The following is a 19,112-nucleotide window of genomic DNA, read 5'->3' as shown; positions in this document are numbered from 1 at the left end:
AGCACTGTATTATAAATATTCATATGGAATCCATGATGATGGATGTGAATAAACAACTATATCAAAAGTTTCAGAAAGCAATACATTGTTAAAAAAATAACTGTAATATTGATTTAAGATATCCATGTGGATGAATATGTCAGAATTTAATATCATCATTTAAAAGTAACGTTAATTATTAAAAGGTTCTTCTTGTCTTAAGAAAAGACTTGCTTCATGTGAACATACATTAGTAGTTCTTGATTCGTCAGTGTGAAATGTAAATGGAGTATTGTTTGCACTCACACTGCAAACCATTCAGAAACCTTGTCATACCTGGCATTCAGAATCATTTTCTTTCCATTCACTCCATTTTCCCAATGCTGTAGAATATTCTTCTTATCTGTTACAATGTTGTTTATTTGAGACTTTACAACATCAAATTTTTCTACAAGAACTCTTGAACTCTCCCCACTGTCGTTGAGTTGAACAACTTTTACTTTTTCTTCTATAGTAATAATTCTCCATTTACGTGATGACATGTCAAAGTTTTGTGATGATTTATTCCAATATTGTTAATTGCACTGCAATTTAATCATGCAGATAAACTTTTGTTGACTAGATGAAATGCCTTGTTTATAAAGAAAGTGATACATGTACAGTCACAAGATTTTTCGGTCTTCATCTGGTTTTTGTTCAAGGTTGATTTCTCTTTGTGTATGATCCACAAAAGCTTTATTTAGACAATGTTAACTGTGTTGTGATCTTGACATTTACCTCTGGCTGTAATAATCCAAGAGAAGAATGCAACAGCTCTGAGAAGTCCAAAATTTAATCACAACATTGTTGACCCCATTTCCTGCAAATGTCAGCTTTTGTAGATAATGATATAATACTGAATGTAGTGGTACATGTTATAATGAATGCACTTCTCTCAGTGTTGAAAACTATCCACCGGGAAACATATCAGTAGAGATAATCAGATTACTTACCTTATCATATAAATTTAATAATGGTTTTGGACATGTATTGGAACAAAAGTGGCCATTTATGAGGGGTAAATTAGACATTTTTGGCCTAAAATGCTGTCCACATGCCGCATCGGAAAGGTGGCCACCCGTAAGGGTTACTATTGTACACAAACTCCTCGATACCAAGAAAATTGGCCATGTAGATTAGGCAGCCACATGTGAATGGGGCCATATAAGAAGGGACCACTGTACTGCTATATTTAAAGCAATATTGCAAGTTCAAAAAGTTAGATCTAAACAGGTGCAGAATACTTCTGATTCTGAAAACAAATCTTAAATCAAAAGCTAGACATTAAAAAATTATTGTGTGTAAAGACTTAAAAGGTATTCCTTCCAGGATGGTATCTTTTGCAAAGTTTGGTCCAATTCTACTAACTGTTTTGGCAAAGAAATCATTTCAAGTTTTTTTATTTTAAGCAATGGTGACTATATTTGGTAAAAATCAGCATCAAATGTAAAAATCTGAAAGGTGTTCTTGTCATTAGTTGCGTTCTACTGCAAGCAATACAGACCCTGATCTTCCATCACATTATGCACCATAAGATCAGGGTCTATGTTGTATGTTCTACTGATTACTCCTAACAAATTCCATCATAGCATTGTATAAATAACTATATGTTCATAATGTGCACCCTACTGTGAACAGCACTGGCCCTGATCTATTGTCATCATAATGCACTAGTCTGGCAGATAAGGATCTGGGCTGTTTATCTGACAGTGTTAAGTAGGACAGCAAAGACCTGAGTCTGTTGTTGAAAAATGAACTGACAGACATGGATTAGGACTGTGTATCTAACAGTGTAAGTAGGACAGCAAAGGCCTGAGTCTGTTGTTGAAAAATGAACTGATAGACAAGGATTAGGACTGTTTATCTAACAGTGTAAGTAGGACAGCAAAGGCCTGAGTCTGTTGTTGAAAAATGAACTGATAGACAAGGATTAGGACTGTTTATCTAACAGTGTAAGTAGGACAGCAAAGGCCTGAGTCTGTTGTTGAAAAATGAACTGATAGACAAGGATTAGGACTGTGTATCTAACAGTGTAAGTAGGACAGCAAAGGCCTGAGTCTGTTGTTGAAAAATGAACTGATAGACAAGGATTAGGACTGTTTATCTAACAGTGCAAGTAGGACAGCAAAGGCCTGAGTCTGTTGTTGAAAAATGAACTGATAGACAAGGATTAGGACTGTTTATCTAACAGTGCAAGTAGGACAGCAAAGGCCTGAGTCTGTTGTTGAAAAATGAACTGATAGACAAGGATTAGGACTGTGTATCTAACAGTGTAAGTAGGACAGCAAAGGCCTGAGTCTGTTGTTGAAAAATGAACTGATAGACAAGGATTAGGACTGTGTATCTAACAGTGTTAAGTAGGACAGCAAAGGCCTTAGTCTGTTGTTGAAAAATGAACTGATAGACAAGGATTAGGACTGTTTATCTAACAGTGTAAGTAGGACAGCAAAGGCCCTAATCTGTTGTCAAATAATGCAATGGCAGATATGGGTCAAGGCTGTTGGTGTGACATTGAAAGTAAGACAGCATAGGTTTTGATCTGTCATTACTAGGATGTTTGTCTGATGACAGCAAAGGCCTTGCTCTTTTGTTACACGATGCACTTGCAAATAAGAATAATGGCTTTTTGTCTGAAGGCAAAAGAAGAATGAAATAAGCTCTGATTTTTCATCACTTACTGTTCATCTTATATTACTAGAAGACCAGCATGTACCATGATCTGCTTTGATGTAATGCACTGGCAGAAAAGGGTGAAGATAGTTCATCTGTGTAAGGAGGATGCCACAGGCTCTCATCTGTCACCACACAATGTTTTGACAGATCTACACCTATACTGTTTATTTTACACTGAAAACATGACATCACATGTTGCAGACAAGTTTGCCTGCAATAATTGCAATGTTATATGAATAAGTCAGATCAGATCTCAAACCATAACATACCAATACAGGTTTGGGGGCTGATTTATTGGTCCCCATGACTAGTTTTGCAGCTGAAAAACATGAAAAGGCTTACCTTAAAATTAATATATTCTATCCATGCATTCCACCACTGCATGGAAACGAGATACCAAATCTGCCCAATCTGTAGTGGCTTTCTTCCCTCCCTATCAAGCCAGTTACTGAAACATACAGACAAGCAAATTTAACAAGCAAATTCCAAGAAATGCTGTGGTGATATACTAAATGAGTTATATACATTTGTGCAAGAGGACACTATTGGTATCAAAGTAAACATAGAGAAATAATTGATGCATGAAAAAAGTGGTTGTCTTGATATTTATTTAACTTTATTCATTTATAGAATAAAGTCTAATTTGTAAATATGTGGCATGCATCAGGAGGAATGAGAGTTGTTTATTGTCCAGACGTGGTGACCTGTGTAGGGCAGCATAAATGTTGCAGACATAATAAAATAATGATGTCAACAGTCATCCAATCAAAATTGGGTGTAGCACTTGAGAAGAAATGCAAGCTGGGCATTTTTCATGAATACTGTGAAGTTTCAATTACATGATTCCTGATTGTTGAGCAGAGCTGCTGTTTCGAATAGCTACATAACAAATCTGGATAAAAATCCAATAAAAATTAAGGAAGTTATTGTGCTGAAAGAAAAATGTATCTAATAACCAAGGGAAATAACTCTATGAAAAGCTGATGCAGCATGCTAAAAATCTAGCTCAGGCACACTAACAATCAGCTAAGGTCAAATCAATATCAACCTGCCTGTTAACTTGTATAAAATCCAATATTAAGGGAGTTATTTTGCAGAAATGAAAGTGGATGGGTATTAAAATCAGGGGCCATAATACTACTCAATGATGTAAAACGCTAACAATCAAACTCAGGGCTGTTCCATTAAAACATACATGGGACCTGGGGGATGGCACTTTTAAAAACATGTATGCCAGGGTGGTTTGGATTTAAAATTGCTTGTGTCCCAGGTTGTTAATTCAATAAAATCACTTCTATAGATGGTTGAAATAACTGGTTCAGTTAGGTCTGTCTAAAAGTACAAGCTAACGTAATTATAAACTTCCACTTTAGATATCCAGTCATCAAATTTGTATTTTATGTTATGTACACCGTATTAATTCCCCTCATGAATAGGCCTATTTCATTCAAACAGACAACAGACTATAAAACATTGTCATTGGTCAGCTATAAATAAGTCACAGAAAGCCTACCACGTGACCCTGCATTTTGTAGTTTTACTAATCACAAACAAAATGAAAATCTGTCTTTATTTTCTCAATCATAAGGAAAACTAGCAGATTTTTTAATAATCTCCTTATAAAATTAAAGTATAAATTCTGCAGTCACATTAACTTTAGTTTTGTGAGACCTGGTTTGCATCATTTGGATCCGATGTGCACTGCAAAAAGAACTTAATGTTGCCGGATTGTGAGAGTAATGGCGGTGAAACACATTTTCGACCAGAGAAGAAGCCGGTATTTGGTTGAGAAAGCAAAGCCTAGAGAAATAATTGACAGCCTTAGAGGTAAGTTCTGATATTTTTTCAGCAAGCTAATCAGAAAGTGTTAAAAGACTAGTGAAATTCCGTTTATTCAATCATTACAAATGTTGCTGTCATCAACTCATTTCTGTTTGTCCAAAGCCACTGCTACACATACTTGTCTTCATCAGGCAGAAACGAATGCTTGTGTGTAATGGAGTCTCTGTTGGAGATTTTAACTCCAACATGTCAAGTCCAGTTCCAATAGACAATTCCGATGTTTTGGAATACAGCTTCACAAAATTTGACTATTTAACAGTTATCAGAGGAAAAATCTGATTGATGGCACTTTAAAGTTGGAATGGAATGGATGAGGTGCAGAGCACAATAACATTGGCATTACTGTTGTATGTTTGTATGAAGTATCTTATGTGACACTTTAGATGAACTAGTTTCATGGATTCAGTTCAATTTTTTTTAATTACTATGACAGTTTAAAAGAAATCTCGGAACTATTGTAATAAATGGCAAGATATGGAAAGGAAGTTAAAGTTATAGAACAAAAATGAGAAAATTATCTTGAAACCAATGAGTTAGTGAGTAAATAGATCATTATTCACCTGATCTTGCAGTTATTTCTGCACAGAAATTATTCTGTCCATACCTAATTAACATGTAACTTTTGGTAATCTAAGTCAAAATGTGTTGGGGGTGTTTTCATTGATACTTCAGACTCTTAATAGGTAACAGTTCTTATTTTCATTGGTGGTGGTCAGAACTATGCAAGTATTTATTAACAATGTGGTCAGTTGTGGCTTGTATACAAGTAGATGATTATTACAACTTTGTTTTGTATTCAGCCATCTCATTTTCTCCCAAAAATGTAAGCACAATGATACCATAGTTGCAAGTTGAATTAAACACTGTTGACTTTATGTTTAGATTTTGCTATGTGCATGTGAAGTTGCTTAAGTCTTCCATTTTAGTTTTTTATAGTACATATATAACTGATAAGTTAATTCTAGGCACCTAAATTAGCCACCCTTTCTGATTTCCAGGATGGATGATGCATAGGGAAGGGAGGATAATTAAAATGACTGTTTTCAAAGTTTTTAAGTTTCAAAATATAGCTGCTCATTTTATCAGAGACTAGATGCCATTTTGTTGCTTTTTTTCTGACAGAAATACTAGAAAGTGTCAGTATCGTTATGTCAAGCAGCATTGTGGTGGACCAATTAGTGACTTTACTACAAACCAACTTCTATTCATGTTGACAAATAAGATACAAAAGCAGAACTTATGTTTAATGAGGAAGAAACTGCCATCAATGGTGCAAGTGTTGCTCTTTAAAAAAAAAGGCCACCAAATAGAGTTCAGTACTTGATGCAGAATGGAGTAATCCAGAAAGTAGCTAACAGGTACAAAGTCAAACAGAAGTTGTTTTATTTAGGTGATATTACTAAATTGTACAAAATATCAAAAAATTTCTTTTGAAGGATTTACTGTTATAAATTTTACAAAAAAAATTGGTATAAGTGTGCATTTCAACAAAAGTCTGTATGGTATTACTCTGATTGCACTACCAATCCAACTGATGAGGGTATTCATGATTATAACACTAAGGTGCTGACGGTTTCCTTCAACAGCAGGTAGTTTTAAAAGTCATTCAGTTTGTACATTGACATGTTATGTCACATGTAAATAAATTGCAATGAAGAGTATGTTATTTGACATGTATTTCAATATCTTGTTCACTTCTGCTGAAATGTAGAATCACATTTTGGTATCACAACATGAGCAGCAGAGGGGCTGTACAGACCGAAACTTTTTGCACAATAAACCCCTCCAGGAAACTATTCCTCGATAGAGGGCTTATTTCGACGAAATAAACCCTTCTATTCAGAATACAGGACAAAAAAAAATGTCCCCCGAAAACTCGAAGAGTTTCCAGGGACAAACTCGTTGAGTTTGCACTGACAACTTGGGTTACTTCAATAAATCTGAAACAGTTTCCGTGGCGGGGTCGTTATTGAAAAATCCATGGGTCGGGTCCATCCCCTCTGCTGCTCTGGGAAATGAGTTTCCAAGGAAAAACATTTTTATGTTGCAAATAGTGTATCAAGTCCAATACGGTATCTTGTTCTGGGATCGTGTAAATTTATTGTCACAAATCCGTGAGGTTTTCTTTGAGCATGACTGAAGAAATTTTTAAATTTATTTAAATCCATATCGCCACCACACCAGGTTTGATGAATATTTCTCAGTGTATGTGTATCAACTCCATTGAATATCGCAAGAAGATTACAATTATCCCTGATTACTTTAGGAATTTGTGTATAACGCTGAGTAACATAAATCACATCAGTGTTTTTGTGACGTCCCCGGGAAAATATTCTTGCGGGATTTTTTTGCTTGTCCAACATAACATCATCATACACTACTAGGTTGTTAATTGATTCATCAAGATCCTCGACGCTGGGGGCTTCTTCGATATCAGTGATAAATTCAACAACATCCTCACCGTCTTTACTCAGCGCGCTTGCACTCTCATTAAAATCTTTTATAACGTTATAGCATCGTTGATCATCTACAGATGGAGCTATCAAATACAGTTTATCCCATTTCATCCACTTCATTATCAAGTTCAGCAACAGCTGTGTTTTACCTGAACCGGATGGCCCAATTATAATCGCGCGGATAGAGTTTGGTAGCACTGAATTATGCTTAACTGGCTCTTTCTTTTTTGTCGCAGAAAAATCTGTAATTTCCATTTGTATATAAAGAATAATAATTATGGATCTATATTGTGTGAAGTGTAAGGCACGAACCCCTACGAATGATCTAACAACCATTACAACAAAAAATAACAGACAAGCACTTTCTGGTAAGTGTACGCGATGTGGCACAAAAAAATTTAGATTTCAAAAAAAAAGCGAGAATTTAGCGGAGGTGACATTGCAGCCAAACTTGGAAAGCTCCCCGGAACTCCCTGGGCAAAGTATCCCGGAGAAAAACATCTCCCAGGATACAATTACTGCGGTCCAGGGACCCGACTAGATATCAGACTTGATGAACAATCTAAACCAAAACCGGGAGAGTATCCGATAAACGCTATCGACGCAGCGTGTCACATACATGATTTGCTTATCGAAGTAAAGATCTACAAGACAGGCATATCGCGGATGTGAAATTAATTCATGCACTAAGCGCCATAAAAAATAAATCATTTAAGGAGTCACTCGCTAATTGGTTAGTAAGATCAGCGATGAAATCTAAATTAGTATTAGGCGCTGGATAATTAAATAAAAATGCAAGCGATTTATTATTCCCCAATCGGATACTGGAGAGGTAACTCAGCAATTAATAAACTCGCCAACGCGGCATCAGTAACACGCGAGGTTGCCAAAAATTGGCTATCAAAACAAGCAATATGGCAAATCTACTTACCACCACCTCGACAAATCAACTTTGCACATTTTGATGTTAGTGTGCCCAATGAAGTTCATCAGGCTGACATACTATTCCTGCCTCATGATACTGTCCGTAGAAAAATATACAAATATGCGCTAACAGTAGTTGATGTTGCCAGTAGATACAAAGAAGCAGAACCGTTAGCGACTAAAACAGCGTCCGAAGTCACCTCTGCGTTTAAACGAATTTATCAACGAGGACCTCTAAACTGGCCACGATTATTACAAGTTGATCCTGGCAAGGAATTTCAGGGCGCGGTGTCATCACTGACAAAGCAGCATAACGTTACCATACGACGAGGACATACTGAAATTCATCGGGATCAGGCAATTGTTGAGCGATTTAATAGAACACTCGCTGAGAGATTATTCGGATACCAGTACGCGAGGGAATTCATTTACGATACGAGATCTCGTGAATGGGTTGCAAGACTGCCAAACGTGATAGCCGCACTGAATAATGAAATTACCAGAACAACAAACATGAGACCTGTAAATGCAATCACAAAAAAATATATACCCCGCGTCAGTGAACGCGGACAACAGCAACAAAATGTTTCAACGCAGCCAGGGACGCTAGCGTCCCCACTGCTGGGTAATGTCACCGTTAGGTATTTATACGAACCAGGCGAACTAGAAGGAGGAAAAAAAAGAGCAACCGATCCCACATGGAGTGTTACTACACATAAGATATCCAGCATAACCAGATCAACTGGGAGAAACGCAATCTACAGATTAGATTCGACTGCTCCTCAACGCGGATTTAAACGCGAGCAACTTCAGGTGATTCCCGAGGATACACAATTACCACCCCGATCACTAAAGTGATCCGCACTGAAGTGATTCAATCATTTAAATAACTGCAGCAACACCTCTGCGTCGGTTACACTCAAGACAGGTCAACATCACATTTTCACGTGTATGACCGCGACTGCTATCTATTCTATCTACGGTGAATTGCCTTGGGTCGTTTTTCGAATACTGCCACAGCAATAAACAATTACAACTCGCACAGTGATTATTCTGCTGTTGTTGTAATTGTATTACAAATTCAACATCCAAACTTTGTTTGGGATCAAACTCTCTACCATTTTTTTTGTCGCTCTGTTTGTAACCGGCTAATTTCTTTCTTATTGTGTCATCAGCGATTGAGCTGTCGTTGACAACATCATCTAATACAATTCTTCGTAACTGACCTATCCTTCTTACTCTTGACACGGCTAAATAAACTAAATTTGACCACTCGATGCGATCATCAACAATCCAAACTGTTGTATCTGAAATAGTTAGTCCCTGCGAACTGTGGATGGTCATAGCGTATCCTAGCGTCCACGGGGATTTGCTCATTTTCAGTGCCTGTTCAACAGCATCAACATCAACTGTGACAATATCATTTAATACTAAATTCTGTTTCTCCGGACCCGACGCAGTCAGGCGCCCTGGAATATCAACATCAATATTCTGCAATCGCGTATCAGCTGGTCTATAACACAACGGCACTGGCAACATGGGAAATTTCTTCTGATGTAACTGAAATAACCGCTGCTGAAGTGTGTCCCTGACTATCTTTCTACTTGCCACAATTAAATCACCTGGTTTCCACGTTTCCCAAAAGTCGCTCAGCGAAGTCTCTGGAATTATTTCACGCATTATCTCACACTGGACTTTATTGGTTTGTAGCCTGATCAGTGCCTTAAACTCTTTCAGCGTTTCATCGAGTGCTCTAACATCGTTAGTTATTTCCTCATAATAATCTACAAAAGTTTTCAGCCACTCGTGTGGAGATTCACCTGTAAATGGGGGTGGTTGACCATGATCGCCGCACATCACCACTGCGGTATTTTTCTTTAGCAGCCAATCCAGAAACTGTTTTAATGTATCCAACGGCACAGTGTCTATCTCATCCCAGATGATTTTCTCGGGAATATATTTCGTTCCCATTCGTTCAGGTGTCCACGTGCCGCCGCTGTATTTGAAAAAACTGTGATACGTGCACGCGTTAACATCCCGTTGTCTCATCTCCCTGGCAAGTCTGTGTGTGGGTGTTAGCACAATCATGTCAGAGTTTCTAAATAATTCAATCGCTCGAGTTGTTTTACCAGAACCACCAGGACCGTTCAGATAAACTGTTTTGTGTCTTGTAACAGGATCGTGCACCGGCGGCAACAACGAAGTTGCCCCTGACGAAACCATCGAAGATATTTCTGCGCTGCGATACTCATCCTCGATTTCAACATCAGCCGATTTACAATATCCGTGTAACATTTCATTCTTTATTCTCCACGAGCCCCACGATGGATCATCCGATATAACATTATCCAACAGCGCTGAGTGTTTTTTATCAATATAAAATGAATCCGTTGCAACTCTCACTGCGGCAACAGGGAATCTATTGATCATCGACAACAAATTTATGGATATATAAGCCAGCATCGAAGATCTCAAATGTATGTACTGAGATGATTCTCCGTCAATATAACTAAAAACAGTCCCTAGTTTTTCCCCGTTTGACAGAAACACATCTTTGCGGTTACAGAACATGTTGTTCGTGGCTGCATCAGCGACAATAAGATCCAATTCAGTCTTGTCCATGATTAATCGACTGTGATGTTGTTTATGATCATACGCTCCACCTTGAGTGAATTTCCCTATTATTCTTCGTCCTAGATCTTTTGCTGTGCTTTCATCATTTCTGAGTTTGCTTTTAAGTACTTCAGGAGCTTTCTTGATGATAGCGTCGATAGAAGTTTCTGGATATTCTCGTGACCAATCTTCGATGACTTCTTCTAACGTAACCGGCGTTGGAGTTGGCAACCAAACTTCGGTTTGACGACAATAACATATAATCGCTTCGCTGACCGTCAGCGACAACAGTATTCGACTGTCAAGCATGTATCGCAATAACACTATCGGTGCCCATCACTTCTCAACGAAATGTCTGCCAAACCAAACATAACACACAGGATGTAAATCCTTAGCGAATTTAAACGACGACACACAAGCAAATCCGGTCAAGTCAAAATCGGGTAAAACACCGTTGACAGCTACTCTTGTCATGGTATTGCCAGCGTGGCCAAACCGTTTAAAATATTCGCTGCATTCTCCACGCCCAAGGAAACTTCCTGGATAACACGCCGTCATGTCCACGGATATCATACCGCGGTGATCATACTGAGTATTCCACAAACCGCCGTGTCCGTATTCGACACAGCTCTGCTGGATATCAGCAAGAAAACTTTTCGGAGTTGGTCTCCATGAATTTCGTTCCCGGGCTACATGCGCGACAACACCCGGGACAGTAAAACAGTGTGTCAGTAACGTATCAGTGTTGCCAGCATGATATTTTTCTGCGAGTTTTTTCATTTCCTGCTGTAACGCCATTGTTCTGTATATTTCCCCATTGGGTCTCACAAACTGATCATATTCTCCATCTTCGCTACTTCTGAATAACCACACAGACACTGGATCGGTTTTACTTATCTGATAAATAAAATCAAACATGCTCCCAGAATTGCTTTGCAATTCCGGATAATACTTCACAACACGGTCTTGCGGAAATATCCTAACCGAGTCAGTCCAGGCGTGACTGTTATGATCGATAATAGTTATTGGTGTTCCACGGGAATTGTATTTACACTCATACAATACCTCACCGGTTAACGATGAAACCGTTATAGGAAATTTTAGTAATCGCTCTAGCTCAGCAACATCATTTATTGACGCTCCTTTATCCGCTACTCGTGTCGCCCACGCTGTTATTTTAGTTTGTCTTAGCGGTGTTAGGCCGTTTCCTCGCATTGCATTTTTAAAATGTTCCATTACTCGCTCAGCTACACAATTCAACACCGACACCTTCATCGGTTTGAGTTTATCAACGCGTGGTTTCTTCATCGGATAAATTCCATAAACAACTGCGGTCACAGGATACGCTCTGGCATAATATGGTATATCAATCCCAACAAGTACTCCCGGTTTTGAGTCTTTACTTAACAGAACGGTTTTTCCACGAACGCCTCTGGCATCAAGAACAGGGTCTAGTTTGTCTCTGATAATCCACGTTCCCTCGCCGACTCCAACAATAAATTTTATCTGTACGAAATATCTTCTATCGTCGAGATACCCAATTATGTTACGCGCGATTGTATCGTTCATGGTAGCATCAATGATACGGTCACGAGAAATGCTTTGCATTTCCCGAGAAACGCTCGCGTTTCCGAGGATAATTTTATACGAAGACCACGTGTGTGCGGCACCATCACGACGAAACTCTTCTTTGGCATTCTTGATAACACCAATTACCTCTGCTAACTCTCTTCGTCGTGGATCAGCGGTTAACCGGTCAAGATCGAATCTAGAACCTGATATGGGTTTTATTCTGGATAGTCTTTCAAAACCCATTATTATAATTAAGACAAATATTTAAATAGACAAATATATTATATGATGAACCAATGCAAGTGGATCAAACTAAATTCATCAGCGCCGTGTAGCAAACCCTGCAGAGGCGAATACTGTGGACAACATGCTCAACAGGTCCGCGGTGGGAGTCTAGGACCGATACCGTGTATCAGATGCGGCATTGGAGTACGAGGAAAAACGCAATTATGTTCAGCGTGTGGTGGAAAACGCTATCGAGAACTAAAACGGTATTATGATAAAAAAAATCCAGACTGTGATAACGCTCTCAAATGCGAGCGTGATTACATAAATAAGTTTTCAGACAAATTATGAATTAGACAATGATTTGCTTATAGTATAATGAATCAAGAATTCGTCCGACATCCAACTATTCCAAATTATGAGGCAAACCGAGATGGCATAGTGAGAAACTACAGGCTGAGGAAACAAGTTGGTACAGTTGATAATGCTGGTTATTTAAGATTTACTGTTAGGAAAGGGAGGTATTTATGTCATCGTTTCGTCTATGAGGTTTTTAACGGAGAGATCCCTAAAGGCCTTGTCATTGATCATATTAACGGGAACAGACTTGATAACAGTATTGAAAACCTTCAAGCGATCACTCAGAGCAAGAATACCATACGAGGAAGAGTTAAATGTAAAACAGCTATAAGAAGAGCAGTGAAATCTGTGAATGTTGAGACTCGTGAAGAAATAATATTTCAATCAATGAGCGCAGCCGGTAGGTATTTCGGTATTTGTCCACCTTCTGTACAGCATGTCGCAGATGGGATCTACAAAACAGCATTTTCAAAGAAGCTCAAACAGAAGATTTCATTCTGTTATATAACTCTTATCGTTGACACAAACGACGATAACTCCTCCGAGAGTGTGTAACGCTTTGCAGAGTTGTCGTTGCTGGTCAGAGGATTTGCTCCCCCTAAGAAAGCCACCTTGATAAAATATTTTATCGAGTTCATAACATGTAATCATTTATTTACCGTAGAATATACATTTTTTTACAAACAATATCCTCGTTTTACTGAATATATCCGACTGTTTTGCTCTTCTGTGCTTGTTATATGACCGCGCTTAAGAAAACATACAATTAAAATATTTTAAACAAGTCCCGCCCACTGCTAGAGCGAATTTCCAACTCGCAAGTAACAGTTGGGTTATATATGAAATCGCTCCCTAAGACCTTTGGGTCGATCGAAAGTCAGCACGCGCAAGCAAAACCATAAATTTAATCCGCCAATGGCGGGTGTCTTTTGTGCACCATCCAATGGTCGATTCAATGGATGGTTTTGCTCTGCTGCTGACCGTAGAAAATGACCCACCTGTGTATGTTTGTGTCGTCATAGGATAAGGTCTTAGGATAAGTTAGGATAAGATTACATGTTCATTGTGCCTTTACTTGCTGTCATACTCGAATCAGAGGTTAAAGGTTGTCTGTTCTGTACCGTCTCTTAGGATAAGATTACATGTTCATTGTACCTTTGCTTGCTGTGATACTCGAATCAGAGGTAAAGGTTGTCTGTTCTGTACCGTCTCTTAGGATAAGATTACATGTTCATTGTACCTTTGCTTGCTGTGATACTCGAATCAGAGGTAAAGGTTGTTTGTGTTGTCAAATAAATGTTTGCCGGGCCTGCTAGAGAACTCGATCCTAGAAGCCAGGGCTGTCTCGTCTTGTAAATAAATGTGCCTCTGAGTCACTTGGCAGTCAGAGGGGTCCGTCCTTAGGATAAGTTACGTGTTATATGTTTGTCCTTGTCAATTCACTAAACACGTCCTCTTGAGCCTATAGAACGTTATTTGACGATCTAGAGGCTCTTGCAGGGGATAAAGTGTTTCGTGTTACATGTTGTATTGTCATGTCGGAAGCAGTCCTCGTGGGGTTCTAGAACGTTATTTGACGATCTAGGCCCTTGCAGGGGATAAATGTTTCCGACTGTCTCGTTTTGTTTTGGAAAGCTAGCGTTTCTCATGCAAAGTGTTTCTATTAAAAATATAAAAATATATAATAATATGAATCACGAAAATATAAATACCATACTTGTTGAAATTAAAGAATTACAACAGCGAGGTTTTAATATTTTACTAGACACTGAAACAATTATGTCAGATTTTGAATCCTTGAATGAGCTATCACGCTTGGGGAAGAACAATCTCCCTGCTCGTTATAGGTTCATTAAGGGTTTGCAAGATCGTGTTTACAGATCACTTGCCGGGATAACTGAAAATCAGGTATCTGAATTTATTCCACTGTGCCGTGCAGTTGAGAAGATTCGTCTTGGATTGTCACAAGAGTATGAGACTCGAAAATTAATTAGCACCAGGGTGAGACGGTTAAAAGGTTATATAAAGAATCTAGACACGGAAATGCCTTGCATTTCTGACAAAAATACTAGTGTTTCTGACTACGAGGCCGACAAGGAAGTATAAACCGCATAGCGTGTGACTCACAGCACAAAGTGAAAGTAGAACCTGAGAACGCTAGCGCCCCCCCCCCCCCGCTTGGAGTGTAAAGCACATTTCCACGGGTAAAAAAAAAAGTGTATTATTTTTTTTGCCCTTGGAAACTCAAAGAGTTTCTCAAGTGAAGGGCGCTTTCAGATTTTCAGGATTTGCTTAAGCGTTTCAACATCAATACAGGAATGAGAATAGTTCATAATCTGTTCTCGTTGACACCAAACTATGATCATATGATTTTGCTGTAGCTCTGTTAATTGTGACGGAGTTAACAAGAAGTCTTCGTCACCATACACGTCAATAACTATTTTAACGGGGAAATACTGTTCTGGGAATGTCTGTATTTGAAATGCGGTTTTTATTGCCTCGTAAAGAATTTGCTTATCATGAATATGAACTCGTGCATGAATGTACTCGGGTTGATACATTATACACAACCGTTTTTTTTTAAATGCGTGCTAGCACTTTCAACGATAACTTATGCTGGTTTTGATAGGGTATTTGCACGATAAAATGACGAAAATGGATCAGTGCAGAAAAAAAAACTATTATAAATATTATGGATCCCTTGACTTAGGACTTCACCAGTAAGTTTATACTAACAGTCTCGTCACGCAGGTCCAACAAATTCCCCCTCTGGTCGGTGAGTTTGAAATTTATCGTTGACAACCACGGGTTATGACACCGTAGATAGACCGGATTGATTGGTTCTTGCACAATCAGAAAACCAGGGGGGTCTCTTGGTGTGAACGTATACAGGATAAACCCCTGTTGTGCCGTCGTAGTATCTGATGCGCTGTAACTGCCATCGATGATGTCACATACAAGATTGACCGCAATAACATCTGTGATATTTACGATCCCGGGTGAGATGTGTCTGCCATCGGATGCTGTACTGTTGTCGTGCTTGAGAATAACAGGTTGTGGTTTTATTCGTTCGTACGCGGCAAGAATATCTTCGAAAGATTGATCGATGAGATCAGAGACTGATTTTCTCAGCTCGGGCACGTTATATCCAGGAAATTTAAAATCTGAAATATCATTCACTTGAATACCATATTTAATTGCAAAATCTGCTCTGGCTATCTGTCTATAATTATCATCGATATAGTCTTTAAGATCCAGTAAAGCCTGAATTATTCTTAGATTTATAGTTTCCATGGCCGATGCGAGTTTGTTTAGTTTTTCTATGGTTGTGATAATATTATCACGCGGACTTGTTAAATCAGAAATATAATCTTGGAAATATACTCGCAGGAGTTGTAGCTGTTGTTTATGTACTAGATTGATCGGAATAAATAATTCAGATTCTATATCATCTAGACGGTAAACACGGAGCTCCTGCCCCCCCTTAACACGTGGAGCTTCTATACTCCAAGTATCGGGCATTAAAGTACTTTTTCTTGCTAGTAATTGATCTGCAAGGAGTAAATAATAATTGTACTCGAGGTCGTGTAGTGCTTCTTTATAGGTCATAAAATCCGATTTTTCAGGTTTTGGTGGACGAGGTTTAACCTCGGGGGCCTTTGGCCATCCTAATAATGTTCGGATTGAGCTGTTATAAATATCCACGGCGTATCCTGGCGTTGAGATTTCAATGACCGCAGACAGCGTTGGTTCATGAGCTGTTATAGATATTTTGGCTTCCTTGCCGGTGATTCGTTTTATTTGGCGTTGTATCTCATTATTGATTTCTTCGATCTGATAACTCCCAGTGGGAAGTGTAATTGTATTCCAGTCAAGTTCACCCTGTTCGCCGGAGTCGGCTTTGCTTTTCCCGAACACGAATGAATTATTTGGCTGCAGACCACCAAATGATGCCGACCTAACATTGGGCCAGCTGTGATACACACTGAGCTTTGCTAACGCGATTTCACTCACTGGAATTGGAGTTCGAAAATTAATACCGAATTCTGGTGTCGTCGAGGACACTGAGATCATTGTGGTCCTTACCGGTGTTGTGTTTGTGACTATTTGTTGAAGCAGTTCTATTGACATTATTTATTTGTTTAGTTTTCAAATAGTCATTGTACGCATCTGACATTAGTTTGAATTCAGAATCTGATATCGTAGCGTCGCTACTTTGCACGTCTAACGATGATGATATCAGCGATGATAATTTCTGATATGCGGTCGTGGCTGTATTTAATTTTGTCGTGTAATCGTGTAATTTTGTGTTAGCACATGATGATATTTTTTTTGCTATGATGCCGAAAACTCCAGCTGTTGTTGTGGCCGCGGAAACACAGATCGTGGCGGCGACTGCTGCAGTTACCGGAGTGACCGCTGATAGTATTGCTCCGGCAGATGCAACAACGGCAGATACTGAATAAACCATAATATCCAGCACTGTTATGCGGCGCTTGTATTTTTTTACTTTTTGACTAGTTACTTCGATGACAGTTTTTAACTCAGATTGCCACTCACGGACTTGATTGTATCGATATTGTTGAGCATCTGGCGTCGTTGACATTATTCAATTACGCGGTAACCAATTGAGGCGTTGCAGCGACGAATTCCAAACAAAACCAGTAAGATGTTGCTGTTAAACTATCGTCCTCGGCTTCAAGCATAAATGTTTCCTCGGTTCCGCTGTTTAGTATTACAGTGCAAACCCCGGAATACTTATCGGTGGAATGTCTCCAAGGATATGTTGTGAAGATTTCAAATTTAGCGGCTGAAAACACAGACAACCTGTAAACACCGGTGGCTGTTGCTGTATATTTGATAGTGTTATTTTGTCGTGACCATGTTGCGAATCCCGATGATACCGTGAATACGGTGTTGGTGATATGCCCCGGAGTAACTCCAGTGGGAACTTTAATCAAACTGGTTTTGTTAACGATATCAGGAATACCTGATACGATATCCTGCTGTGTTTGTTTGATCGTGTTAATGTCGGTCTTTACATCAGCGAGTTTTACATCGACGACTGGAGGAGTCCCAAAGAACTTATCCACGACCTCATCAGTTTTTACGAAGTTTCTTCGAAATCTTGTAAACGCGCCCACGTGAACATCATGCTCTGCACGCAGCGTATTTAGTTTACCGTTGACGATGTCCACGTATTGTTTGTTTGACGCATCCTGGTCGGATTCGGGATTCGCTAACGCGGTTATTTTGTTGCCGCTCATGCTGAGTTCGCCTGTCATCGTGTCACCGGCTTTTTTCACACATTTATCAACACCTTTATCAATACTGTCTTTGATGCTTGCGATTGATATATTCGAGTCCTTGATCCGGCCGCCATCACTAAATGCAACGAAGTTATCCTTGGTAGCTCCAAGAACTCTGCGAATTATATCATTCCACTTAATGTTGCTCGTTCTTAGTTTTCCTTGCCTGTCTTGGAAAATAGCAACTTCATCTGGGTCAACTCCAGCTATATTCAAAAGATTATCGACTTCATCTTTGGTCGCATATTTTGAGAGATCAGCATCTGTGCTTGGTTTACCTCCTCGTGTGAAAGGTCTTCCGTAAATATCCACCATTATTCTTATTGCTGTTTTTCAAATGCTAGCATTTCTCGATGCGGTATATTCATACACTACTTTATGAGGAGGAGTTGCTGGATTTCTTGAGATTGCATCAAGAACATTTAAAACCTCCCTCCCACAAATGGGCGGATCATTTAATGTTTGTGTTGGTAACGTCGACTGCCACACTGGAACATTAGAAAATCTGCTGACATACTTGAGAAACTCAACTGGCGGTGCTAAACCGTACGAATCAAAATAGATAATTCCACGTGGATCGATCGCGTAAGCAACCCAGTGAGTTCCCGGACCATCTTTGTTGTCGAGATTGATAATGCCAGTTTCTGGATTATTCGGTCGTTGCGGTAATTGATCTCGCATAAATACGCCTCTGAAATGTTTTACACGCAATTTTTTAACAGCATCGAGTAAATCAAAATTGCTCAACGGTGTTAGAATTTTTTTGGATACCATGATGGTGGAGTTCCTGGTAGTCTTAGACCGCGTCCCTTTTTTTTCTTGTATCCTTTTCCCGTTGCCTTTTTTAGTGCCATTCCAGCTGCAGTTCCAACTGCACCGAGTGCTGCGGCTTTTGCTACGGCTGGTGCTGCCGCGGCAATCAACGCCGGTATTGCTGCGAGAAGAGGAAATATTCCACCGGTTTTAGTCATGTCCTTGATAGCTGCAGCAGAGAAATCAAGTCGGACACCGGTTTTTGCTGTTAGTGCCTTATTAAAATGTTTAAGCTGAGTATTAGTCAACGACAATTTGTTTGGACCACCAGTAATCTGATCTCGTTTTAGTGTTATTGATGTCCCAC

General features: G+C 39.1%; 1 protein-coding gene across 1 annotated transcript in view; it reads right to left on the bottom strand.

Moving 5' to 3' along the window:
- Nucleotides 1-19,112, bottom strand: part of LOC149776844 (ubiquitin carboxyl-terminal hydrolase 32-like) — a 173,404-nt gene that overhangs the window by 70,254 nt on the left and 84,038 nt on the right. The window contains exon 12 of the mRNA XM_089941578.1: nt 3,034-3,139. Coding sequence (XP_089797704.1) covers nt 3,034-3,139 — 106 coding nt within the window. The remainder of the gene's footprint in view (nt 1-3,033; nt 3,140-19,112) is intronic.

The sequence above is a fragment of the Sinohyriopsis cumingii genome, chromosome 18 (genome assembly GCF_028554795.1).
Source record: "Sinohyriopsis cumingii isolate HCF-2022 chromosome 18, ASM2855479v2, whole genome shotgun sequence".
NCBI classification, from domain to species: domain Eukaryota; kingdom Metazoa; phylum Mollusca; class Bivalvia; order Unionida; family Unionidae; genus Sinohyriopsis; species Sinohyriopsis cumingii.
The sequence above is the reverse complement of the archived record's forward strand: the minus strand, read 5'-3'. Positions and strand labels throughout refer to the sequence as shown.